Source organism: Lepidochelys olivacea (genome assembly GCF_965140295.1).
Source record: "Lepidochelys olivacea isolate rLepOli2 genome assembly, chromosome: 5".
NCBI classification, from domain to species: domain Eukaryota; kingdom Metazoa; phylum Chordata; order Testudines; family Cheloniidae; genus Lepidochelys; species Lepidochelys olivacea.
The window spans coordinates 13500378-13526868 of NC_140415.1; the positions used below are offsets into that span (position 1 = coordinate 13500378).

At 45.2% G+C, this 26491-nt stretch overlaps 1 protein-coding gene across 1 annotated transcript in view; it reads right to left on the bottom strand.

Annotated features, from left to right (window-relative positions):
• LOXHD1 (lipoxygenase homology PLAT domains 1) overlaps nt 1-26491 on the bottom strand; it is a gene marked incomplete at its 5' end in the record, with an annotated part of 327020 nt that overhangs the window by 149178 nt on the left and 151351 nt on the right. The window contains 5 exons of the mRNA XM_084628053.1: nt 1990-2144; nt 13583-13718; nt 19664-19750; nt 23519-23679; nt 26322-26457. Of these exons, the coding sequence (XP_084484179.1) occupies nt 1990-2144; nt 13583-13718; nt 19664-19750; nt 23519-23679; nt 26322-26457 (675 nt within the window). The remainder of the gene's footprint in view (nt 1-1989; nt 2145-13582; nt 13719-19663; nt 19751-23518; nt 23680-26321; nt 26458-26491) is intronic.

The window sequence follows — 26491 nt, forward strand, 5'->3', positions numbered from 1 at the left end:
AAAACACACAGAAGAAACATTTTATTGAAGAAATAAGGTGCAAATGTGAACAGGAAAGGTAATTAACCATTGGAACAACTTACCATGTGGTGGATTCTCCATCATGGGCAACTTTTAAACCAAGATGGGTTTTTCTAAAAGATCTGTTCTAGTTGAAACAGTAATTAATTCAGGGAAGTTCTATGGCCTGTGTTACCCAGAAGGTCAGGCTAGATTATCGCAAATGGTCCCTTCTGGTTTTATAATGAATTTCTGATTTTTACCTGCAACATTCTGCTCTTCCCTCCCCTGCCCAAATATCCTGCTCTCCCCAACATCAGATCATGGGGGAAGTCTGTCTTTCATTGTTGGAGGACTGATGAGTTTCCTAGAGTTTCTCCTCTCCCGGAAACCATCACAACAGTCAACATTCAGCCTAGAGACCAAAACGAGAGTCGCTTCATTACAGGATGCTATGAAAGTGCTCACCGCAGTCTTCCATTTGTGTGTGTGGGTCTTTGTCCAGCTAGCTGAGAGACAAGGGGCATTGCCCCTTTAAGGACTCTCTATAATGGGTGAGGAGGTAGGGAAAAGCTTACAGGGATGGACAGGAAGAGTAGGAAGCAGTTGGGGCCAGGTCAGAAGAAGGTAACTGCTCTGCCCTTCCTGCTGACCAGAAGAATGGAGGCCAGGGGTATTTATATCCCATGCAACCTTGGGGAGGCCCTCTTTTAACTTCATTGGACTCACATAGCAAAAGGACTGGGCCCTCTCTTGACCCGCTGTGGGCATTACGCTCATTGCCCTTTTCCTTGAGGCACTGGGAAGGAATTTTCTCCTTACTGATGAATTGGCCAAGGCAAGTTGGGTTTTCTCACCTTCCTCACAGCAGGTCTGAGACCATGTGAGAGGGAGCAAGGGCGGGGGCGGGGGTGTAACTAATACCACTTAGTCTGTAAAAGTTGTGGTGGATGTCCAATGCAGATACTCAGTACGGAAGGGACCATGGTGATTGGATAAAATGGATTGGAAAAGGAGATGATGGAAAGTGTCCCTTAAGGAAGCTGAGTAAGAGGGGCTTGGAGTTCCTGTGTCTCATAAAGTGGGGAGCTTGACCCACTCTCCTTTTATAGTGCCCTTACCCTTCTTATGAGAGGAGGGAGGCGGGGTCCCAGCAGCAGGATAGCTGGGACTTAGTTGGGGATCATGTGGAAATGATTAAGGAAAGGATGATGACCTGTACTGTACAATTGGTTACCAGGTACTCCCAGACATTTAAAGTGAATAAAATTACAACCTAATGACATCACATCCATTGCCTCCTGTCTTTCTTCTGGTGTGTATGATAATGACAATGTGTATGATAATTGGGGTGGGCCATTTCCAGCGCAGATCCAGGGTTTAGCAGGAGCGTCTGGGGAGGGGGGGGGGATTGGGAGAAAACAAGGGGAAATAGGTTACCTTGGAGTGGGGTGGGGGGAGGTATTTTTTCATGCTTTGTGTGTATAAAAGATCTTCTACACTTTCCACAGTATGCATCCGATGCAGTGAGCTGTAGCTCGCGAAAGCTTATGCTCAAATAAATTGGTTAGTCTCTAAGGTGCCACAAGTCCTCCTTTTCTTTCTTCTGGTGTGGCCAGACAATGCACATCCAGACATTGTCAAGCAAAGGACACTCCTCCCTCTCACCATCCTCCTCACCTAACCATCTCTCCACTCAAAACCTATCAGGACACCTCTGCCATGCACATGATTTCCACTAACCCCCATTGTCCCAAGAAGTATCAGTGCCAAGCTTGCAGCTGAATCTCCTGAGGTTGCAGCGGCTCCTATGCCTCAGTGCAACATGTAGCTCCTGTGATATCAAGATAGTGTCGGCAATGTTTTAAATCAGTCCTAGGAACTACATCCCCCCAACCCAATTCCCAAAGGAGCTCAGTTAGTTGCCAACTGTCGCACTTTTTAAGCAGCATGCTCAGACAGGCTTACGGGGCCACGGGGCCAACTTACACTGCCTTTCTCAAATTTATTCATGGTGTTTATGCTGTTATAGAGGATACGTTCCCCCGTATCTCCCTGGTCCCCAATGAGATTGACAAAGACGTTGGCGTCTGTCCCGCTTCCGCTTACTGTCCCAGTGCAAACGGTTACCCGGTACTTTATCACTGTGAAGACACAAATTAATAAAGCAACTTCAGAATGCAACTTATTGTAACTGAAATTTATTTCATTTTCCATAATTAATTCCAAACATTCTGATTCACAGCTCAAACTTTCACTAGGTAATTTTGCTAATGTATTGGCTTTTACTTTACTAATGCCACAAGTCAGTACATTGTTACAGACAAAAGGAGAAAAACCCAGAGTATAAACACCAACTCTGGTTCCCCTTTCTTGCACATTACCAAAGAATTCAGAAGGGAAAATTGGTTGCAAACTTGAGAAAGAGCTTCAGGGCGAAGAGACATCAAACCCACCAATAAACAGACCGATATGTTTTAGAAAGAGAGAGTCCAGCCTTAGGCTTCCTTCCTATTTTTCCCCATTCTTTGCAAGCTAGCCAACCAGCTACAGGAGTAACCTGTAAGCACTCGAGAAGATACATGTGAGCTAGTTAGAGCCAGATACCAGTAACGACAGATTTTCAGAACTAAACAAAGAGAGGTGCAAACAAACTCACTCACCTGTATGCAGCACAATTGCTACTGAGCTACATGAAGCTCAGCACCTTGCAAGAGTTTGAAAAGTCATCAATTCTTACAACAATCCCTGTGAGGCAGGTAGACATCATCATCCCCACTGAAAGGTAATAAAGGGGCAAAGCAGCCCATCCTGTGCAGCTGTACAGGAGACTAAGGGACTTAAGGCACCCACTTACTTCCCTGCCTTGGATACCCGATCATGGGTAGAAGCACAGAGATATAGCCTCTGCAGAGCTGTGATGCCCTCTGCCGTACACATGGGCAGGATGGGGTGAGGAGTGGGCAGAGCCTTGACCCTGGCCACCAGTGTGCACACTAGCATAGCTACACTGGCATGCTGAGAGACGTGCAGGCCGGGTGCAGGTTACATGCCCCATCACAGTCAGGCAAAGACGGAATGGTACATTATGAACCTCAAAGTCACAGACTGCTTCCTGCACTGCTTCTGGGGCAGCACCCTTGCTTAAACTATGATTTAGCCTGGTTGCAGTTCAGGGTGAGCTACCCCTTTGTCCTCTCTTCTCTATCGGTACCTCCTTCAAGTGCCAGGTCGACGCCTGCATTTCTCTCAGTGTGGAATGCCGTGATTCATCTCACTTTTAGACTGGATCATCAGGTTCTACCATCCTATTTACCAACCGCATTACCTCAGCAAGTCCAAATGGCTTTGGCCCCTGCAACAGCCTCCTCTCCAGGGGCTGTGACCAGTGTGAAAATGCTGAGGCAAAGAACAGCTTGTTCCAAACAAAACATTATTAAATAGCAAAACACTTTATTAATGCAGTTAAGGTTGCCGGGTGATAGCTTATGCCCCTCTGGAATGTCAAGTTCAGCAAAACTCTCACTTCTGAAAACCAGAAAATACAGAGTTAATGTAAACACCCATGTAACCTTAACTCTGTCCCATGGAGCTGGCAATAGCTACTGGGAATTATCTGCATCTACTCCAGCTGCATTCACTGTGTTAGGTGTAGCTGTATTAAATGGTGGAGAAATAAGATAGAGCAGTTTGGAAGAGCTATGATTGGTATGAGGAGACCTGGGGCTGAGTTCCCCCTCTGTGTTATCAAAGGAAAGAGGTGCATGTGTACCTTGAGGTTCCAGTCTTTGTCATTTCAGTACAGAATTGTGTAGCTTGTGCCAGTAGCAGGGCACTGAGGTGTTCTTGCCATGGGTATTGTCCTTAGCAAAGTGGGATATGAGAGCAGTTCATGGATTTAATGGTTGGTATAGGAAAGTATAGGTTATGGTGGTGTCTTGTGTAACAGTGTGAAGGGGTCGTAAAAGGGCTTGAAGTGATTGTTACATTTTCTAAGTGTGGTCACCTGTCAGGCAAGCAGGCTCAGTGTTTGAGCACAACACAAGTGCTGGTAGCACCTGTCCATTAGAGTGAAAAGGCAGAGTGGGAGCGTGTGTGTGTGTCTGTGTGTGTGTGTTATGGGAGTACTGGCACATCGCTCAAAGAGGGCATAGTTAAGGTTACATGGGCATTTACCTTAACTATTTATTTCCTGGTTTTCAGAGTTTGACTTTTGCTGAACTCGACCTTCTGAAACAGCATGAGCTATCGCCTAACAAGCTTAACTCTGTGTTAACAAATTTTTTTGCCATTTAATAACACTATATTTTGAACAAGCTACTCATTGCATTTTATGTCATTTCATTCCCCAGTTTTTTAAATAAAAAGAGAAATGTTCATGGTAGGAGTTAGTGGTCTTTTAGACAGTTGTAGTTCTCTCCTAGGTTTGCAGTTGTTATATTATTTTGGCTAGGTAATAATCATGAGACCTAGCTTTTATATAGTGCTTTTCATCAGTAGATCTCAAAGCACTTTACATCATTATCCCCATTTTACTGATGGGAAGCTGAGGCACAGACAGGTGAAGTGACTTGCCCAAGGTCACCCAGCAGGCCAGTTGCAAAGCTAGGAATAGTCCCAGACCAGTGGTCCTTCCACTAGGCCACATTACTATGTGATCCTTAAGTACCCCTTCCACTCCTGTACATTTAGTTATACTTGAATGGGGATAATGATTGTGCTTTGAAATGTTTGCAGTATGTAGTTATTAACAGGGTGGGTGAGAGAAATCTCATCCACAGTCTAAGTCCCAAAACTGTGATAATTTTATTACATGGTTGTTACAATAACTTAAAGCATGTGAGAGAAGAGCGGTGTCTCTCTTGCTCCTTCCCCACCACCTGTCCTGCCATTTCCCACAACATGTAGCTCCCCCACCAACATTTCCAGATCTTCCTCCTCCCCCGCATCCCATCCCATCAAGCCATTAGTTGGCTTGTAGAAGCCATTAACACATAAGAAGTTGATCCTTGTAGTCTCCTGCCCTGTAGTGCTGCGACAGGAAACAGCTTACTGCAGGGCTGCATGTTACCTTGATTATGTAGCCTGAGCTGCACACTGAGCAGGGCCTCTGTCAAGGTTCCTTCCCCACTCTGAACTCTAGAGTACAGATGTGGGAACCTGCATGAAAACCCCCCTAAGCTTATTTTTACCAGCTTAGGTTAAAACTTCCTGTCATAAATATAAAGGGAAGGGTAAACCCCTTTGAAATCCCTCCTGGCCAGGGGAAAGCTCCTCTCACCTGTAAAGGGTTAAGAAGCTAAAGGTAACCTCGCTGGCACCTGACCAAAATGACCAATGAGGAGACAAGATACTTTCAAAAGCTGGGAGGAGGGAGAGAAACAAAGGGTCTGTGTGTCTGTCTATAGTCTGTCTTTGCTGGGGATAGACCAGGAATGGAGTCTTAGAACTTTTAGTAAGTAATCTAGCTAGGTACGTGTTAGATTATGATTTCTTTAAATGGCTGAGAAAAGAATTGTGCTGAATAGAATAACTATTTCTGTCTGTGTATCTTTTTTGTAACTTAAGGTTTTGCCTAGAGGGGTTCTCTATGTTTTGAATCTAATTACCCTGTAAGGTATCTACCATCCTGATTTTACAGGGGGGATTTCTTTATTTCTATTTACTTCTATTTTTATTAAAAGTCTTCTTGTAAGAAAACTGAATGCTTTTTCATTGTTCTCAGATCCAAGGGTTTGGGTCTGTGGTCACCTATGCAAATTGGTGAGGCTTTTTATCCAACATTTCCCAGGAAAGGGGGGGTGCAAGTGTTGGGAGGATTGTTCATTGTTCTTAAGATCCAAGGGTCTGGTCTGTAGTCACCTAGGCAAATTGGTGAGGCTTTTTACCAAACCTTGTCCAGGAAGTGGGGTGCAAAGTTTTGGGAAGTATTTTGGGGAGAAAGACGGGTCCAAACAACTCTTCCCTAGTAACCAGTATTAGTTTGGTGGTGGTAGCGGCCAATCCAAGGACAAAGGGTGGAATATTTTGTACCTTGGGGAAGTTTTGACCTAAGCTGGTAAAGATAAACTTAGGAGGTTTTTTATGCAGGTCCCCACATCTGTACCCTAGAGTTCAGAGTGGGGGAGGAACCTTGACACTTCCCCAAGGTACAAACTATTTTACCTTTTGTCCCTGGACTTTATTGCTTCCACCACCAAGCGTCTAACAAATATAACAGGGAAAGAGCCCAGTTGGAAACGTCTTTTCCCCCAAAATCCCCTCCCCAAGCCCTGCACTCCCTTTCCTGGGGAAAGCTTGATAAAAATCCTCACCAATTTGCATAGGTGAACACAGACCCAAACCCTTGGATCTTAAGAACAATCCCCCTCCCCCACCTCCAGCTTTGAAAGTATCTTGTCTCCTCATTGGTCATTTTGGTCAGGTGCCAGCGAGGTTGTCTTAGCTTCTTAACCCTTTACAGGTGAAAGGGTTTTTTCCTCTGGCCAGGAGGGATTTAAAGGTGTTTACCCTTCCCTTTATATTTATGACAGCCCCTCACTCCAATTACCCAGTACCCATACCCAGATCAGACTCCTGCCCCGGCTTCCCCCAGGCTTCCCCAGCTGTCCCTGGCTCACCCAGTTCACCCCTACTCTATACCGGGACCCTCCCACATACAGTCTGACCATTCCCCCAGGGGTGATATGTACCTTAAATATACATTTGTGTCACCTTCAGCCCCTCCAAACCTCAGATCCCAGCTCACAAGGAGGGGCAGGGAGCGGGGCTCACACACCCCAAGAGGAGCAGGGTCCCCCATGTCTCAGGATACACAACCGGCAGGGAGAGGGGCCCTGCAGAGGGGTAGCACTCTCCCAGATCCCAGCACACACACAGAAGAGGAGAATTCAGGGCTGACAGATCCCTACCGCACCCCTAAAAACACCCTACTTCTTCTGCTTCCCGTCCTGTTGTCTCCCCTCTCACTCACCCTAATCCTTCCCTCTCCCATTTACCAGCATCCCCCAAACCCTCATCCCTCCCCTGCCACCCACTCCCATGTATGCCCCTCCCCATAATACGCTATATCCTTCACTATAGATCCAAACCCCTCTTCCTCATTGCTACTGTTGCACCTCTAATCACCCTCCTTTCCCAGTGAGCAGTTGCATGTGTAATTTATTTTCTTCTCAAACATAGTTTCAGCACCTACTGAATATCCTGCTGCCCTCAGACTACATTTCTCAAAAACAAAACAACGTCCCCCTGCAAACAAACAAGAATCTTGACAGAGGCAGATTTCCCCAGATGTTTACAGATCATTCTCAAATTTCTGTCCAGGGTGGGTTTCAAACTTCAAAGTTGCTAGAAGCTGTGAACTTAATGAAATGCTGGGGAGGGGGGTTTCTATTTTTACTGGGGCTGTATCTAGGGTTGCCAGGTGTCCAATTTTCAACTGGAATGCCTGGTTGAAAAGGGACCCTGGTGGCTCCTGTCAGCACCACTGACGGGGCCGTTATAAATCTGGTTGGCAGTGCAGTGGGGCTAAGGTAGGCTCCCCGCCTGCCATGGTGCCGTGCGGCTCCCAGAAGCAGCGGTTTGTCCACCCTCCAGCTCCTATGCATAGAGGCAGCCAGGGGGCTCCGCACACTGCCTCCACTCCAAGTGCCAGCTTCGCAGCTCCCATTGGCTGGGAAACACCAATCTCGACTCAGATAGATAGGAGGGTCGGGTGAGGGTCTCAAACTCCTCCAGGGACAGGGACTCCCATATCCCAGCTCACATGGGAAAATAAGGAGAGGAGACTCAAACTCCCTAGATAGACAAGCCCCCTCCAGAACACGGCTCACATGATGGGAGCAAGGAATGGGGTTATACCTGTGTAGATAGGCTGGTGGGTGAGGGGCCCAGATCATGACACACACATGGGAGGGGAATGTGGGGCTGACAAGCACACCTGTCCCTATTCTGTCTCATTCACTTTATCACTCACCCTCATGTCCGCCTTCCCAGTGTCCCACCGTTTCCTCCCACTGTCCCAGTCCCCATCCCCTCCCCAGCTCCCCCATTCCCACTTACTCTTCTAACCCTCATCACCCTCCCCTCTCAACCAGCATTTGCTTGCTTAATTTCTTTTCTTTTCTAAAAATAGTTTCAGCAGCATTTGATTATTCTGCTGTATTCAGATAACATGTCCCCAAAACAAATACCCCCCTTTGATTGGAGCAGATTGGAGCAATATGCTGCTTCTTTTACTTCAGATTTCTGCCCTTGGATGGATTTGAACTCAGAGTACATAAGGCACAGCTCAGATTAAATGACTGTAACATAGCGTCAGAGTCACCCAGGTATTGTGATGGAAAGGTGTCTTTCTAGATAGTGAAAAGAAAAGGAGGACTTGTGGCACCTTAGAGACGAACCAATTTATTTGAGCATGAGCTTTCGTGAGCGACAGCTCACTGCATCGGATTTTTTTCTGGGGGCTGTATCTCAGGAAGCCCTTAGTCAAATGGCCACAAATATAGCTCACTGACCATACCTTATGCCTCCATAAGGCACACCAAATTTCAAGGTAATCTGATTAACCATATAGATTTTAGAGCACTTAGAACAGTCGAGCTTTAAACAGAAAGAAGGTTTTAATCTTAACTAGAGCAGAGCAAGTGCTGTTATAATTTATTCATCCATAGGAACACAGGAAAAGGGCTAAAACAACAGCAGCCTAACATACGTTGTCTAACCTAAATTTAACATTTGCCTCATGCAATTGGACTGGCCTGATTTAGCCTCGGTACCCCCACCCCGGTTTCCTGGGAACCGAGTTGCAGCCTGATTTTCTGGAACATGGCTGCTACTCTGAAGCCTGTAGACCATGTGTCTCCCTGTCTCCTCAGAGGAACAGCTTTTTAACCACTTTCTAGCTCTTTGTTTGAGAGTTTCAGACTAAAACCCCCTTAATCTGGAATCTCTCCCTGCCCTCATCCCTGAAACCATCCAGATGCTGATTTCACATTAGTGGAGGTACACCTCAAAGGCATTATCACCTCCATTGTCTGTTTGAGTACAGATTACTGGGGCTGTCTCCAGCCATTGAGATTTGGTTCCTGCAAAGCTAACTAAGGCTGATTTAACTCTTTGTTACCCATTAACGAGCAAATACAATAACCACCAAGCCCACAGATATATGTATAACAGTCCTAATGATAATACATATAACGCCTACATTCTTCTCAAGCCCTAGAGAAGCAGCAATAAAAATTTTCACCCTGTAGTGTCTTGCAGCTGAGGACCTCAAAGCATTTTATCACAGAAACATAGAAATGTAGGGCTGGAAGGGACCTCAAGATGTCATGCAGTCCATCCCCCAGGGGTGAGGCAGGATTAAGTGTGTTTAAGTATTTCTGACAAGTGTTTATCTAACCCTGTTCCAATGACAGGGATTCTGCACCTGTGATAAATGAAGTGGGGTCAGGGGTAGCTTCCTTTTATGCACCCCCAGCCAGCCAGTTAGCTATAAAATTCCTCTTAGTAGCTGTTCTCTACTTGCTTTACCTGTAAAGGGTTAAAAAGTTCATAGGTAAAAGGAAGGGAGTGGGCACCTGACCAAAAGAGCCAATGGGAAGGCTAAAACTTTTTAAAATTGGAAAAAAAACTTTCCCTTTGTCTGTCTGTTTGGTTCTCCCGGAGAGAAGGGACAGGGAGCAGCAATGCTGTAAGAGCTTGGGCCAGGTATGAAAAATCATCAGATCATACCTAGAAACTACTCATTTAAAATCCCAGATACGTAAGTAGATCAGGAAATGTCTAGGAAGACGCGATTAGGTTTGTCTCTGTTTATTTCTTTATAGCTTGTGGACTCCTCTGTGCTAACCCCAGGTGGTTTTGTTTTGCTGGCCCTCAAGGAAGCTATTCTTGATTCTTAATTTTTGTATTTGTTTTTTTTAAATCTACCAATAGCCTAAGTTTCCAGATGTACTTTCTTTCTTTTTTGTTCTTAATAAAATTTACCTTTTTTAAGAACAGGATTGGATTTTTTGTGTCCTAAGAGGTTTGTGCACATGTTGTTTAATTATCTGGTGGCAACAGCTGATTTCCTTTGTTTTCTTTCTCAGCTCTTCCGCGGTTGGAGGTCAGGGTGGTGAAAGGGCTTGAGGGTACCCCACAGGAAGGAATTCCCAAGTGCGCCTTCCTGGGTTCTCAAAGGGGTTTTTGCAGTTGGGTGGTGGCAGCATCTACCCATCCAAGGTCAGAGAAAAGCTGTAACCTTGGTGGTTTAATACAAGCCTGGAGTGGCCAGTATTAATTTTTAAAATCCTTGCAGTGAAGTGCAAGAGTGGGGAATCAGCCATGAACGCACCCAACCTAGAAGACTTGTTCCAGTGTTTAACTATCCTTAGAGTTTAATTTTTTTTCTAATATCCAACCTAAATTTCCCTTGCTGCAAACTGAGCTGATTACTTCTTGTCCTACCATCAGTGGACATGGAGCACAATTGATCACAATACTATTTATAACAATCTTCTACATATTTGAAAACTGTTATCAAATCTCCCTTTAGCCTTCTCTTCTCTAAACATGCCTGATTTCTTTCAACCTTCCATGTTTTCTAATTCTCTTTCAATTTTTGTTGCTCTCCTTTTGACTCTCTCTGGCTTGTTCACATCTTTCTTAAAGTATGGTGCCCACAACTGGGCACAGTACTCCAGTTGAGGCCTCACCGGTACTGAGTAAAGTGGAACAATCACTTCCCATGTCTTGTATGTGATATTCCTGTTAATAATTTTCACAATGACATTTTCCTTTTCCACAGCAGCATCATGCTGTTGACGCATATTGGATTTGTGATCCTCTATAACCCTCCAGATCCTCTTCCTCTGTACCGCTACCTAGTCAGTTATTCGCCATTTTATATTTGTGTACTGGATTTTTCCTTCCTCAGTGTAGTATTTTTCGTTTAATAGCGTTTCATATTATTGATTTCAGACCAGTTCTCCAATTTATCAAGATCATTTTGAACCCTCCAAAGTGCTTGCAACCCCTTCCAGCTTGTCACTCACAAATATTATAAGCATACATGTCACTCTGTTATCCAAGTCATTAATGAAAATATTGAGTACCGGAGCCAAGACTAAGTCCTATCAGGACCCCACTAGATCCATCCTCCTAGTTTGACAGTAAACCATTAATAACTACTCTGAGCACAGTCTTTCATAATCTAGCCCTTAGACGCCTACATGCACATTTAGCCCTTAGACGCCTACATGCAAGTTTAGGCACATTAAATGCTCAAGCCTGAAACTCAGGTGAACAGTAGAACTAAAACAGCATCACCAGGTGCTCCCTAACAAATAAACTTTTTAAATTCAGGCCTCCTCTTCATAGCTGATTAAAAATAAATTTCAAAACCAGTGTGACTGTAAGCAGTGTCAGGATGAGCTCCACCCTGACATCTGGTGGTGAGGTGTGGCAAGTTGTGGAAAAGAACTTCAGGGGCCGATCTCATTTGCATAGGCACACCCACCATGCCTAGAATGAGACCATAGCTGCCCAAATGGTCACTTTGGCTGCTGTGGGATCCCCAGTGTCTCTGTTATTGGGGCAGGAAGAATAAATTGTTATTACCCTGATTATGGGAACTGTGCTTGGAACTGTATGTGGCCTTTTGTTATGATGGAGGGATTCACCATCATCTAAGTAGCACTCGCTAGGCAAGGGTCATGGGTTCCAAAACTGTGTGAATGGAGAGAGGCTGGGGACAAGTATTAATACTTGGTGGCATGGGCCCCTTGGTGAGGGCCTTACATGCTGATTGCACTTCCTCCTCTCTCCACTGTGGAATATCAGAGCTAATTTTGATTTCATTAGAAGTCTAGTTATAGGCTGCTGAGCTCACTTTGGGCTGACAGTGCACCAGCATTGGGGCTCCCCTACTATAAGCTGAATTCACCTAAGAGCTGAAATCACTGAGTGTTGTGTTAAGTAGTGGGGGAGCCTGAAGATATATTGTGGAGCAGTTTGCCGGACGGCTGGTGAAGCAGTTCGACGCGGAGCAGTGTGTGGATGGCAGGAGCTGCTTGTGGGCCGTGGAGCTGAGTGAAGGAGTTCGTGGGGCGGCTGGCGGAGCGGAGCGCAGCTGAGCGAAGGAGTTCGTGGGGCGGCTGGTGGAGTGGAGTGCAGCTGCGCGAAGGAGTTTTATGGGGCGGCTGGCGGAGCGGAGCGCCGCTATGGAGCTATGGGGCGGTCAGCTTCAGATCACGTAAGGTGCCTCTTACCCCCGTCCCATTTCCACCCAGGTTGGGAGGTAAAGCTCCGCCGATAAACTTTCGAACTCTGGGGCTGCCCTGACCAGGGACAGAGACTTTTGGGGCATTGGACTTTTGGGACTTTGGGTGATTTGGGGTTGCTGGACTCAAGAACCAAAGGGAAAAGGGCATGCCCCAATTTGCCTGGGGTGGGGTTGTTTTTGCTCATGGGTTGTGTTATGAATCCTGTTGGTGGTGTTTCCCCAACATAATGCCACATTGTTTCTCTCTGTTATTAAAAGACTTTTGCCACACTCAGACTATGTGCTTGCGAGAGGGGAAGTATTGCCTCTTGGAGGCGCCCAGCGGGGGTGGTATATATTTGTCCCAGGTCACTGGGTGGGGGCTCGAGCCGGTTTGCATTGTGTTATTGGAATGGAACCCCTAGATATTGAACCCGGCCCTTGTTGCTGCCAACTCTGACGGGCAGAAGGGTTACATGACATTTTAATAACATTTGCAATTACAATTATTCTTCATCTTTAGAGGAGCACTCAGCTGCTTACAGATCACTGAGTTCCATACGAGATCAAAATTTCCATATGAGATCAGACTCATTGAGGTCCACCTAGTCCAGTGTCCTGTCTCCAACAATGACCAGCACCAGATGCTAGAGAGGCGCAAGAAGGTACAGGAAACCCCACAGCAAGTAGATGTGAGGTATCCTCCTCCCTTCCCCCATGGAAAGTCTCTGTTAAGTAAGTTTAATGCTTATGAAATACAGTTGAGAGGTTGTACTCAGTGATTCAGTTCTAAAAGCAATAGGATGGAATTCTTCTTGAATAAATGGAGTCCTGTTAAGCTCCTTAATTAAAGCTACAGGTGATAAACATGTATTGAGTACTTGCATGTACGAAAGGTGCCCATTTCCTTTGTGTGTGTACGTATAAAAATATAGCGTACACCCTTTTGGTATATATATCTTTACAAAACTTTTTAGACCTCATTTCAGTTAAGCATTTAAATATTTTTATACACACACAAACATTCAAATCTTGTACTTTCCATTTAAAAACGGAATGGAAATTGCATGAGAAGAAAGAAAATATACTTTAAGAAACAACTGTATTCTGGCCTGATCTTTCCCATCTCTATTGTTAAGTTGGCTCAAAACAGAGCCTACAATTTCAAACACTTTGTGCAGTTAATGGTGCAAAAATAAAATCCCACTGGAAAATCAGTGCCAAAAAAAGAGGCTAATTGAATTGCACAGGTCTATCTGTGCATCACTGAAACAAAGAGGATTTATTTCTATTCAGTCACTAAACAAGCCTCTATAAGGAGTCCTTGATTCTTACCTGGCATGACTTCAGTCACTAGAGGTCCCTCTGCAGGGAGCTCCCTGATGATCTCATTGTCGTCTTCATTTATATCCAGCCAACGGCCACAGTTGAACGTATATTTCTCTTTTGTCAGCGTTTTCAGCAGAGTTATCTTAATTAAACCGAAACACCACATGAGTTCACAGGCTTAAAAACAAAAATGACAAGCTCCTAATAAGCTCTGCTAGGGGAGGAAGGGTAGGTTCAGAGCAATGAAAGAATAAGTATTAATAATTAGCGAACCTATTCAGATTTGCGTACTATGCTCATCGTTGTGGTATATGAGCACCACCAGAATTAGGACATTGAACAAAGAGGTTAACATCTGTCAAATCTGAGTCCTTTTCATTCCTTTTCTTCTCCACTCTCCTCAAGGCAAAACCGTTGATTCAATCACATCTGCCCTCCCCCAAAAAACTTGGAAAAAAGTTTTGATCAAGCTCATTATTATTCAGAATTTCTTATGTGCTCACACTACACCCAGCAGCACTATACAGACAACATAGAGATAACATACAGATAATTCATGCAATCATACAGATTGCAAGTTCAAAGCAGAAAAACGCAGAACAGGCAAGACACACTGGGTGGAATGACTGGCATTTTTGTTTAAATGTAATCATTATTGTTGGGTTATGTATCATGAAGATGTGAGTCTGTAGGAGAGATATGAATGGGGAGAGGGTGGTGGCTTGGTGATGAAAATAATGTCCAGTGCTGAAAGGCCATCTAAACTTCGCAGCTTGGGCTTATCTTTACTAAGAAATAACGAGGATAACTATTTAACGTACTACTGATACTCCGAATTTGGAAGGAAAAAAAATCCCATTTTCCCTGAGTAGCTTTTCTCCTCCTTCGTTAGTCCAGCCCATCTTCCAGTGTGACGACCTCCCACCCAGCAGCCTCATGGAATAAGAAATGTCATGAACTTCTGTCCTCAACATTTTCTACATGGTTTCATTGACAAATGTGCAACCCACATGACTTACCTGTGTTTATTACATAGGGCCTCAGGGCCAACCAAGAATGAGGCCCCATTGTGCTAGGTGCTGTACAAACACAGAGTAGTAGATGGTCTCTGCCCTGAAGATCTTACAATATCAATAGACAAGAAGACACAGAGTGAGGGTAAGAGTATAAAACAGAAGCAGAGTGAACAATGTGGTGGTGGGAAAACATAGCTAAAACATGGCTCCCATCATCTCAGAACTCTTCATCTTCCCTCCGAACCCCTCCCTGCTATCTCCTTTCTCAATCACCACAGACAACTCCACCATTCTGCCAGTCAGTCATGCCTGAAACCTGGGGGTCATCTTCAACTAGGACCTCTCATTAAGCCCTCGTATCCAGGCTACATCTAAATCTTGCTGATTCTTTCAGCATAACATTGCTAAAATACAGCCTTTCCTGTCCTTCCACAACAGCTAAAGTTCTTGTCCAGGCTCTCATCACCTTGTATCATGATTACTGCAACAGCCCTTTCTCTGGCCTGGACAAATGCAATCTTGCTATGTTCATATCCATTCAGAATGCTGCTGTAAAGATCATTTTCTAGCCCATCACTTTGACTGTGTCACCCCTCTCTTAGCATCCCTCCACCGGCTCCCCCTGCTCTACCACATCAAACATAAGCGAGTTGTTTTCATGTTCAGTGCCTTTTATGACCTGACCCCACCCTACCTTTTATCTCTCATCCAGTATTGAAAGTTTGACTCCTGCCTCCAATCAGCCCATGACGCCAGCCTCCATCGCCCATTTGTTACACTGTCAAACAAGCATCTTTGTGCTTTCTCCAGCACTTCCCGTCCCACTTGGGAGGAGCTCCCCACCACTAACTCATTATCTTCCTTCAAAATCTCCTTAAAACTCTCCTTTGCTGTAAGACCTACACAAAACTTGACATCAGTTAGAGGTGGCTGGTGTGCTGATGCTACTGCCTACAACGCTGACCAATATTGCCTCATTGTTTCCTTGTACTCCCCCATTTGTCTGTCTGTATCCATTTGTTGTCTCACGTCTTCTATTTAGACTTAGAGTGTCAGCTCTGTTTTTGTGTTCTGCGTTTGTACGGCACCTGGCACAATGGGGTCCTGGTCTGTGCTTGGGGCTCCTAGGTGCTCTGGCAATACAAATAGATAATAATAATCAACATATTAGTTCCACTAATTTGGGGGGTAAAGGGAGTTAGTTAGGAGGGGATCAGCTAAACAGAAAGAAAAGGAAAGGAAGGGGGCCGAGGAGGAGAGGGTAAGGGGGACAGATGTGGACTGGAGCTGAGGTCAAGGGACTGTGAGGGAGAGAGGGGGAGGGTTGGAACAACCAGCCAATCGGCACAGGGAGGAGAAAGTCCAGTTAAAACTATAGAAACTGCGCTGAATGTCTAAGGTCCAGAGGTCCCTGCTTGGCTGCTTCTGCCCCTCCCAGCTGGAATCTCTGGTTGGCTGCTCTCTGCAGTCTTTCCCCAAGGCCACATGGCACAGGGGAAGGAGGCACCATCTGCATACTAGTCCTGTTGCTGCTATGATGCCACAAGCCTGGAAAAGATCATCTCCAGGGTAAAAAGTAGCAGGCTCAAACTCAACCAGGTGAGACCAAAGTCACGCTGGTCAGCAGGGTTAAACACGTTGAAGAACATGCTGGGAGATTGTCCTCATCTCCCATTGCAGGCACACACCCCTTCGTCCCCATTCATCAGAAAGTGATCTGGGACCTTGGGGTCTTGTTTGACACATCGTGATACCCTAGAGGATCACCTAGAATCCATGACAAAAAGCATTTTTTCCCCATGTCCAGCTTGCTAAGAAATGCCACCCCTTCCTCCCAGACAAGGACATAGCCCTGGCAATCTATGCATTTGTCACCTCCAGGCCGGGTTACGGCAATTCACCTGAACCTGAACTTGAAGACAAAAACAACACAAAGACTCCAGCTTGTATAAAATGTAGAGGCCTGGCTTCTCTGTAGACTAGGTCTCTGTGCTTCAGTCCCTCCACTGGCTCACAGTCTGAGTCCACTTCCAGTTCAGGACCTTGAACATTATTAGTAGTTTAGGTCCCAGTTATATTAGAGACTACATCATCATCTACAAACTGCCGAGACAGCTGCAGTTTTAGTCTTCTGAGACAATGCAGATCACAAAGCCAGGAAGAAGTGTGAGAGAGCTGGAAATAAGGTGTTCTTGGTCAAGGGAAATAGCTATGGAACAAACTAGCAGAGAAAACTGGACACCCAGAATCTGACTACCCGTAAATTCATGCTGCAAGACTTCTCTGTTTGATAAAGACTGACCAGAATGATAGTTACAACAACAATCCCCATGCAAAAAGATCCTCAACCTTCCACCCTCCCTGAAAAAAGTTACCCAACACAGATCTTCCTGTTAGCGAAGAGGAGGAGCTGGAAACTCCATGAACTCCAGTAGGGATCTTGCCATGCCAATTCATTTGACCTTGGAGGCACTCAGAAACTATGGTGATGGGTGCCAGTATGAAACCCAACAGTAGATAGTTTCGGTGGTGCTGCCGACTTCATACATGCTGAGTTGAGTGTTTCTATGGTGAAGCAACATGGTCCAGAACCCAGGCACTGTAACACACAGACTCTGGGGCAGAAGCCAGGATAGACATCTCAGTTGCACTAAATGTAGAAATGGTCAAGTGCAAAATGGTCCCACCAGCTCTAGTGAATCCTGGTGACCTCCAGATTCTTTCAGGTGCTCCACAAAGAGGCTGCATTTGCTTATGCTCCAAAGAACGGCACACCGAGATAAATCTATTGTGGGAACATGTCATTTCCCAGAGTCCAATAATTATCTTAAGGCAACTAGCTGAGGGTCCTCTGGAATCCCATCATTCCCCACGGTGTATTCCTTGCCCTTGTGATGGAGGACTGAATACAAAACCTTCCAGAACCCATTCTAAACATTCCTAGCTGCCCACTGGGGTTACTCAAGAGCTCCCTCACTTAAATGAGGGAGTGTCCTGGCGGGAGCAAGACAAGACCATTCCATCTGATATAAAGATGATATATTCCCACAGCAGCCCCACTTATTGCTCACAGCAGGCAGTGAAGAGAGTGAATGGAGTCCCTCAGAGTGACAAAATGGGGATTCCTCCTCAGTACGGCATCATCCCCTCCTTCAGGAGAAAAAGCGACAGCAAGCAAAGGCTCATGAAGCATGAATAACTCTGCATGTATCTTCAGAACTAGTATGATCTGTAATATTTCACAGTTTACTAGCTCAACTAGAACCTGCCTAAGCATGTACGGCTTCCTCAGTGTGAAAGAGGGCAGAGTCCAGCCCAATTGCATTAGAGATACTAAAGAATAAACAATGTGACCTTATTAAATGGTAAATGGCGAATCACTGTTATTTATGGCTGTAGTGTGAAATGAATGTTTTCTTCGGCACAATCTTCCAAGCGATCCAGAGCTGGTCTGGTGGCCTAGTGACAGCATGCTGCATTTTTTGGCTGATAGAATAAAGCTTAGGGATGAACTCCATGCCTCCAGACCTAGGCAAAGGCTGACAGCATCATATTCAGTGTCAAAGTAATGGAGAAACAAACTAGACCCTTCTTCACAAGAACATTTTCCTGCTGGATAAGTAACAAAGAGAACTAGTGCTGGCTGAGTGAGAGAAATAAGAAATGAGTAAAGATTTTTTAGTAGGTTATCGTTTATCCCCCCCAGACAGGACAGGGGTGCCCTCTAAAGCACAGCCCCCACTGTTTCCCTCACTGAAGATGTAAATGACTGATTTGAAGCGTGGGGCTTCCAGCATTATCCATTGGGAGACTGTGTCACACCCTCCCAGACCTCGCTGTTAGGAATCTTTTTCTCTTAACAGTCAGCCAAAACAGGCTGGGAAGGCACTTGCTTGCGGGTCCTGCTGCCTAAAATAATGTGTCTGAGAGCCCCAGGAAAGCACATCTATATGCAGGCAAGGGGGGAATATAGTTGTCTGTGTAAAACGGGGAGAAGGGATGTACCCTTCAGGCACTGAAGTCCAGGCTGTTGGGTGCTGCCATTTTCCATGCCTCTCATCTCCTGCAGTGACTGCACTCGACAGGAATATTAGACCGCTGGCCTCCTGCCCCATTACTATTCCTTGGCTTACTTATCACAGTAAATGCTACAAGAGTGGGCTGATCTACACACATTCCTTTCTGCACCTGCTACCCAACGTGTCATCTTCATGAAGTAGCAGGAGACCCAAATCCCCACTGAAATCTTAGTCCCCTGCAATGAAGACTGGGCTAGCTTCTAGTCCTCAGACTGGCTAGTGATAAAAGAATTATATGTGAAATCCAGGACCTCTAACTTGGCGGGAGTTAGGAACAATGAGGGGCACTCCTCTCTCCCCTCCTGCCATCAGAACCTGAGCACAGCACCAAAACTTCCTCGGGAATCGGCTCAGATTAAACAAAGGGCTTGGAAACAGTTCCCATTTCTGAGGGTAAGTTTTCTTGCAACCCGACAGCCAAAGTGGCTGGGCTGAATACTGGGGTGGCGTGGGGTGGGGTGGTGGGAGGGGAACTGCCATGGAGCTGAGAGGAGAAGGAATCCTCTCCCACAACCCATGAAACACCAACAGGAGTCACTCTCTAGCTACTACTGCACTGGAAAGTTGTGGTATCTCCTGCAGCACCCGCACCCCTACTCAGAAGGGGACAATATTCAGTGTGCCTTTGTAGCAGCCTATCCACCAGCCATGCTCCCTCTTTTCCACTTGGTATCCCACACAGCTGGGCTAGACAAAGGCATGCAGGGAGCCCCAGTGGAGCTGTGCTCTGCTATATGCAGAGCGCATGCACCTTCCATGCAGACTCCCCAGATCCTGATCCATTGCACAGCAGCTCCACACACTCTTGTAAATGGAGATACCAATTCAGACTCCTAATATCAGACCATAGCATACTGAATGCAGCTGCTTGCTCATTAGCACAGCATATTGTCTGTAAAATGTCTCTTGTCTTGGCGACAAGAGAGGATGACTTGCTCCATTGAAAGCGGACTTGGCTTTTTCAGGTGCAGTCTGCCTTTCCATCATCTCACCTTGTCTAGATGCCAGCCAGCAAAAGGACTCCTCTTCTCATGCCATATCCGGAGCTTATAAAATGTGCCCAGATCAGGGAGCTCAATCTACATAAACAAACACAAACATACCCAAAACGGCACATTACATAACTCAGCAAGGCACATACATTGCTCTTTAAAACCTCCTGTAATCCACAGCTTCCAATGAGGGTCAACAGGAGGAAGAACAGGAGCTGAGAATGAATGCTGTTAGAAAGGTATCATTCTCTACACTGCAACGACAGCTTGGTGAATTTACTTTCATGATAAATAACGTAAGGTCGGAATCCTGCAACCCTTAGTCATGAAAGTCGCTGAAGTCACGGCATGGAGTAGAATTTTCTGCCATAGTTTGGAGTTCTGCCTTAGATAGGATACTGACACACACCCATACACTGTGTTCTCCTGGTGTTGCACACCTAGAGCCCCAACATCAGAGCCAACATTTTCCAGATGAGGAGGACTGCATAGAAACCAATGTGGGGACAATCATTCATAGATACTAAGGTCAGAAGGGATCATTATGATCATCTAGTCTGACCTCCTGCACAATGCAGGCCACAGAATCTCACCCACCCACTCCTGCGATAGACCTCTCACCTATGTCTGAACTATTGAAGTCCTCAAATTGTGGTTTAAAGACTTCAAGGAGAAGAGAATCCTCCAGCAAGTGACCCGTGCCCCATGCTACAAAGGAAGGCAAAAAACCTCCAGGGCCTCTTCCAATCTGCCCTGGAGGAAAATTCCTTCCCAACCCCAAATATGGCGATCAGCTGAACCCTGAGCATATGGGCAAGATTCACCAGCCAGATATTACACAAAATTCTTTCCTGGGTAACTCAGATCCCACCCCATCTAATATCCCATCACAGGCCATTGGGCCTATTTACCATGAATATTTAATTACCAAAACCATGTTATCCCATCATACCATCTCCTCCATAAACTTATCGAGTTTAATCTTAAAGCCAGATAAATCTTTTGCCCCCACTGCTTCCCTTGGAAGGCTATTCCAGAACTTCACTCCTCTGATGATTAGAAACCTTCGTCTAATTTCAAGTCTAAACTTCCCAATGACCAGTTTATATCCATTTGTTCTTGTGTCCACATTGGTACTGAGCTTAAATAATTCCTCTCCCTCTCCGGTATTTATTCCTCTGATATATTTATAGAGAGCAATCATATCTCCCCTCAACCTTCTTTTAGTTAGGCTAAACAAGCCAAGCTCCTTGAGTCTCCTCTCATAAGACAAGTTTTCCATTCCTTGGATCATCCTAGTAGCCCTTCTCTGTACCTGTTCCAGTTTGAATTCATCCTTCTTAAACACGGGAGACCAGAACTGCACACAGTATTCCAGGTGAGGTCTCACCAGTGCCTTTTATAACGGTTCTAAAATCTTCTTATCCCTACTGGAAATACCTCTCCTGATGCATCCCAAGACCGCATTAGCTTTTTTCATAGCCATATCACATTGGCAGCTCATAGTCATCCTATGATCCACCAATACTCCAGGTCCTTCTCCTCCTCTGTTACTTCTAATTGATGCATCCCCAGTTTATAACTAAAATTCTTGTTAATCCCTAAATGCATGACCTTACACTTCTCACTATTAAATTTCATCCTATTACTATTACTCCAGTTTACAAGGTCATCCAGATCCTCCTGTATTGGCCTGAGCTGTTCACTGTTGGACACTGAGGAGAATCCACTGTCCCCTGAATAAGTCATCTGAATAAGGGCTGTCAGCTATAATATTTGGAGCACCTTCATCTCACGGCATTATTCTTGTCTGAATCCTCCACAGCTGTTCATAGAATCATAGAATATCAGGGTTGGAAGGGACCCCAGAAGGTCATCTAGTCCAACCCCCTGCTCGAAGCAGGACCAATTCCCAGTTAAATCATCCCAGCCAGGGCTTTGTCAAGCCTGACCTTAAAAACCTCTAAGGAAGGAGATTCTACCACCTCCCTAGGTAACGCATTCCAGTGTTTCACCACCCTCTTAGTGAAAAAGTTTTTCCTAATATCCAATCTAAACCTCCCCCACTGCAACTTGAGACCATTACTCCTCGTTCTGTCATCTGCTACCATTGAGAACAGTCTAGAGCCATCCTCTTTGGAACCCCCTTTCAGGTAGTTGAAAGCAGCTATCAAATCCCCCCTCATTCTTCTCTTCTGCAGGCTAAACAATCCCAGCTCCCTCAGCCTCTCCTCATAAGTCATGTGTTCCAGACCCCTAATCATTTTTGTTGCCCTTCGCTGGACTCTCTCCAATTTATCCACATCCTTCTTGTAGTGTGGGGCCCAAAACTGGACACAGTACTCCAGATGAGGCCTCACCGATGTCGAATAGAGGGGAACAATCACGTCCCTCGATCTGCTCGCTATGCCCGTACTTATACATCCCAAAATGCCATTGGCCTTCTTGGCAACAAGGGCACACTGCTGACTCATATCCAGCTTCTCGTCCACTGTCACCCCTAGGTCCTTTTCCGCAGAACTGCTGCCTAGCCATTCGGTCCCTAGTCTGTAGCTGTGCATTGGGTTCTTCCGTCCTAAGTGCAGGACCCTGCACTTATCCTTATTGAACCTCATCAGATTTCTTTTGGCCCAATCCTCCAATTTGTCTAGGTCCTTCTGTATCCTATCCCTCCCCTCCAGCGTATCTACCACTCCTCCCAGTTTAGTATCATCCGGAAATTTGCTGAGAGTGCAATCCACACCATCCTCCAGATCATTTATGAAGATATTGAACAAAACCGGCCCCAGGACCGACCCTTGGGGCACTCCACTTGATACCGGCTGCCAACTAGACATGGAGCCATTGATCACTACCCGTTGAGCCCGACAATCTAGCCAGCTTTCTACCCACCTTATAGTGCATTCATCCAGCCCATACTTCCTTAACTTGCTGACAAGAATACTGTGGGAAACAAACAAACAAAGCCTCCAAAACATATGCACTTCTTTGCTTTTTAACCTTCTTCTGGACAACCCATAACTAAGTTTTAAGGACGTGTCATAGCCAGTCAAATGCAAGCATGTCAAGGAATTAGGGGTACTAGCATGCACAGGAAGCTCTTACCCAACCCCAACTCTGCAGGCAATATTGACATGACATCTTTGAGGAACATGTCCAAGGAGACTGGAGACATGGCCAGGTTAAGACTATAAACTATTTGGGACAGGAACCTTGTCTGCTACTTGTTCTTTATAGAGCCCAGAGCACTTTTTGGCACTGTACACAAACTATTCCTAAGTATACTAATAGCCATGACAGTCACACTTGTGCAAGCGCAAAGAGGCTAGTGCTGCACGGAATGTGGATAGACTGCTCTTCCCAAGGTTCTAACAAGAGCTGTTGGTCCATGAGCTCCCCGCACCCCAGCACCACTGGAGGTACTGTGCGTGTTCCTCACCTCTGCAGGCATAATGGACCATCTCCTCCACTGGCAGAAATGGGTGCAGCAAATGAACTGGAGTCAATGGAGCTGTGCCAATTTACGTCAGCTGAGGATATAGCCCGGAGCTCTGGAGGGAACATACTATGCAATACGCAATCAATACGCAATCATTTCTTCAAGTCACCAGCGCCAGAACAGCCATAAGCCCTATTTTAAGAACTTGGGCCAGATCCTCAGCTGGTGTAAATCTTCGTGTCTCCATGGAAGTCAATGGAATTATACCTATTTACATCAGCTGAGGATTTGTCTAAAGCTTAAAGTGGGATTTAATTGGTGTATAGGCATTGGGCTGCTGGCCCTCTGCAAAGGGGTAAAATTCGCCCTAAGAGAACCGCAGTCAAGTCCTTCCACCACAAATGCAAAGTTCTGACCGTGAACTTATCAGTTTGTCCAGATTCGAAGTTGTCTGAATTGTTGTCCAGTTTCATTTCATCTGACTTCCCCTTGTCTCCGTAAATCTGGAGGAAGATGCTGGCATCTGTCCCTGCATTCTTAATGTCACTTGTCCAGATCCAAAGTGACCAGGGATTTTCTACAAAGAAGATTCAAACCATTTTATAAACAAAACAGCAAATAAAAATATCAAAACATGCTGGTACAAACATTCCTATAACTTCACTAGGACAAGAGGAGGCTGTGTATTTATATGAGGAAAATTCAGGCCTTTTATCCTCTTAGGTATATAGATAATTGGGTACCTATAGTCATACAGGAATAAGGTGTCCATGCATTGCATGGAGATTTAACCATGTGACTCCCTTTAAACTATAAGTAGCAGCTGAAAGCCTGTGCTGTTGTGCTGGTGTAATTTGTAAAGTCATGTGTAAAAAAGCCAAAAATGTCTGAGAACTTAAAAACTGGACAGTAACAGACCAAAAGAGCTCCTGGCCATGCTTGTGTCTGTTTGTATCACTTCACACTGATTTAACAGACAATCTAGGCTTCAGAGTGATGTGTGGGGTTATTTTGTGTGTTGGTTGTGCTGTTGTGTGGGTGGTTGGGTTGTTTTGTGTGTGGGTTGTGTTGTGCTGGGAGAGTTGTGTTGATTTGTGTGGATAGCAAATGAGGGGTGTGCGCTGTGGTGAGGAACTATGTGAGTTTGGGGTTATAGTGTGTGAAGGTTGTGTCGTTGTATGAGGGTTGTGGTATGCTGGGAGGGTTATGTGGATTTGTGCAGGCGGCAAATAAGCGGTGTGTGCTGCCATAAGGGGCTACATGTGTATACTGGTTGTGCTGTCTAAATGATTGTGTCGATATGTGTCTAGATGAGTTGGGTTGTGCTGGGTGATTTGTGTTGATTTGTGTGTGTGGCAGTTGGGTACATGGGTGTGGCAGTTGGGCCATCTAATCCATCATGTGTGCAGTCTCCCTCAACCAATGAAATTGTTGCACACAAATTAGCTGCAAAGTAAGGGTGTTGATTGGTTGAGTTACCTTTGGTATAACAGTGGTATACAACACTTGGAGTGGCATAGATCCTTGCCTTACTGTAGTTGTACATTGCACAGGTGTAATTCGTAAAAGCAAATTAGCCAGGAACTTATAAAAGTTGGACAGTAACAAACTGCAAAACCCAGTGATTATTTGGTTGCCAAGGGACTAAAGGGGTCAAAGAAGAAGGAACCAAGCACAGAGTCTGGATGGAGCTGTCAGAGGAGATTAGGAGTTCCCCAAACATTTGCCACATCTTTGCAGATCTTAGTGGCTCTATAAATCTGAAGTCTTCAGGCTGTTACCCTACTCATCTCCTGTCCAAACCTCCCTCCACATCAAGTGACACAGGGTGTTTGGATAGCAAGGAGGTTCTCATAAGCAGGGTTTGGTAAGCAGAGATTCTTCTGGATATAAGCACCAAAGAGAGACAGGAATCATTTGGTGCAAAGGGTTCCAGAATAAAATTAAGGAAGGAAAATTTTTGGTTGTACAGCAAGAAAAGCTTCCTAACAGTGAGATCTATTAGTCTGTGGAAAACTCTTCCAAAAGCAGTGCAGGCAGACTTGTCTCTGTGGACATTTAAAATGAGTTTGAACAATACTCCAATAAATGTACAGTAGGGAACAATTCTGCACTGGCAAGCTGATGGGCTGGATGACATAAGAGGTTTTCCCCATCTTCAGCTTCTACAATTCTTTAATGTGGCATTTAAAGGGCACAGATTTCTCAAGGCTAATGTTCTCTGCCCATCTCGCATACAATAGCAACCAGGGAATTACCCTGTCAATAACAATCAGAGTTGATAATATGGCAGTTAAAGGTCATAAATGCTTTAGTTGAATGGACTGCGTCAGAGACATAATGCGACGATAACATTAAATAACATTTAGATAAACTTAGTTTAAATGAAACTGCTGCTTAAACAGGACAAACTGGAATCCACGGAGACATCCTGATTAAATAGCATCTATTTTGTTAATTAAAATGTTTTGCTTACATGTACATTCTAATGAGGACGAAATAGTAGGAACTCCCTTCTTGCTGCAAAGACACCAAACAGGTCTTGAACCACGTTGCTACCATATTGCCCTCTGCTAGATGGAATGGCACACTGAGCCAAATGCCTTTGAGCATGCCTCCCTCTAATGCAGGGGGATCAAATGCTTAACTTTGCTACCTGGAGAGGCACATTCTGCAGTTGGTCAAGATGACAAAATACTATTGGACTTTTTACTCCTGTCCTACCCACCCTAAGTGAAAAATAAGGTTTGCAAGCTGTGTAAAATCAACAACAATGGTTGCTTCTTTTATTTTTCCTCTTTTCCATTTTTTTAGGATGCCCTGGGGTGGGAGTTGGGGAGGGTATTCAGCTTCACTAGCAGATCAGGTTTTAATATTATAGGGAGAACAACTCTAGATCTAACATGCTTACAGTGTAAAGGTGCTATAGGGACTCTTTTCATGGCCAGTGACCCAACCTGAGAAGCCCATAATTCTTCTACATAAGGAAACTGGTGCATTCCTTTACGATATTTTAAAAGTTTAATTTCTTGAAACCCCCAAACCCATGTCCATCTCAATGTCTCAAACTGGAATTAAAGCAAGACTGAGAGCTTTGATCACTGCATTACCTAGGCCTCTGCCTTGCAGAACAGTCTACCTGTATTGTGTCAGGATAGGTAGCATCCAAGTTTGAGGGTAGAAGGAATCTGCTTGTGCCCTATCTGCCACTATACATACTTTTTAGTCTCTTCTGGCGCAAAGAGACCATTTCATAGAGCTCCCGTTCTATCAGTCCATCTCCTTCATCTTCATCCAGCCATTTTCCACAAAGAAAGGTTTGTTCAATGCCAGTGAATGGGCAATAAACCACCACCTAGGAAAAGAAGTCAAGGAAAGAAAGTCCAGTT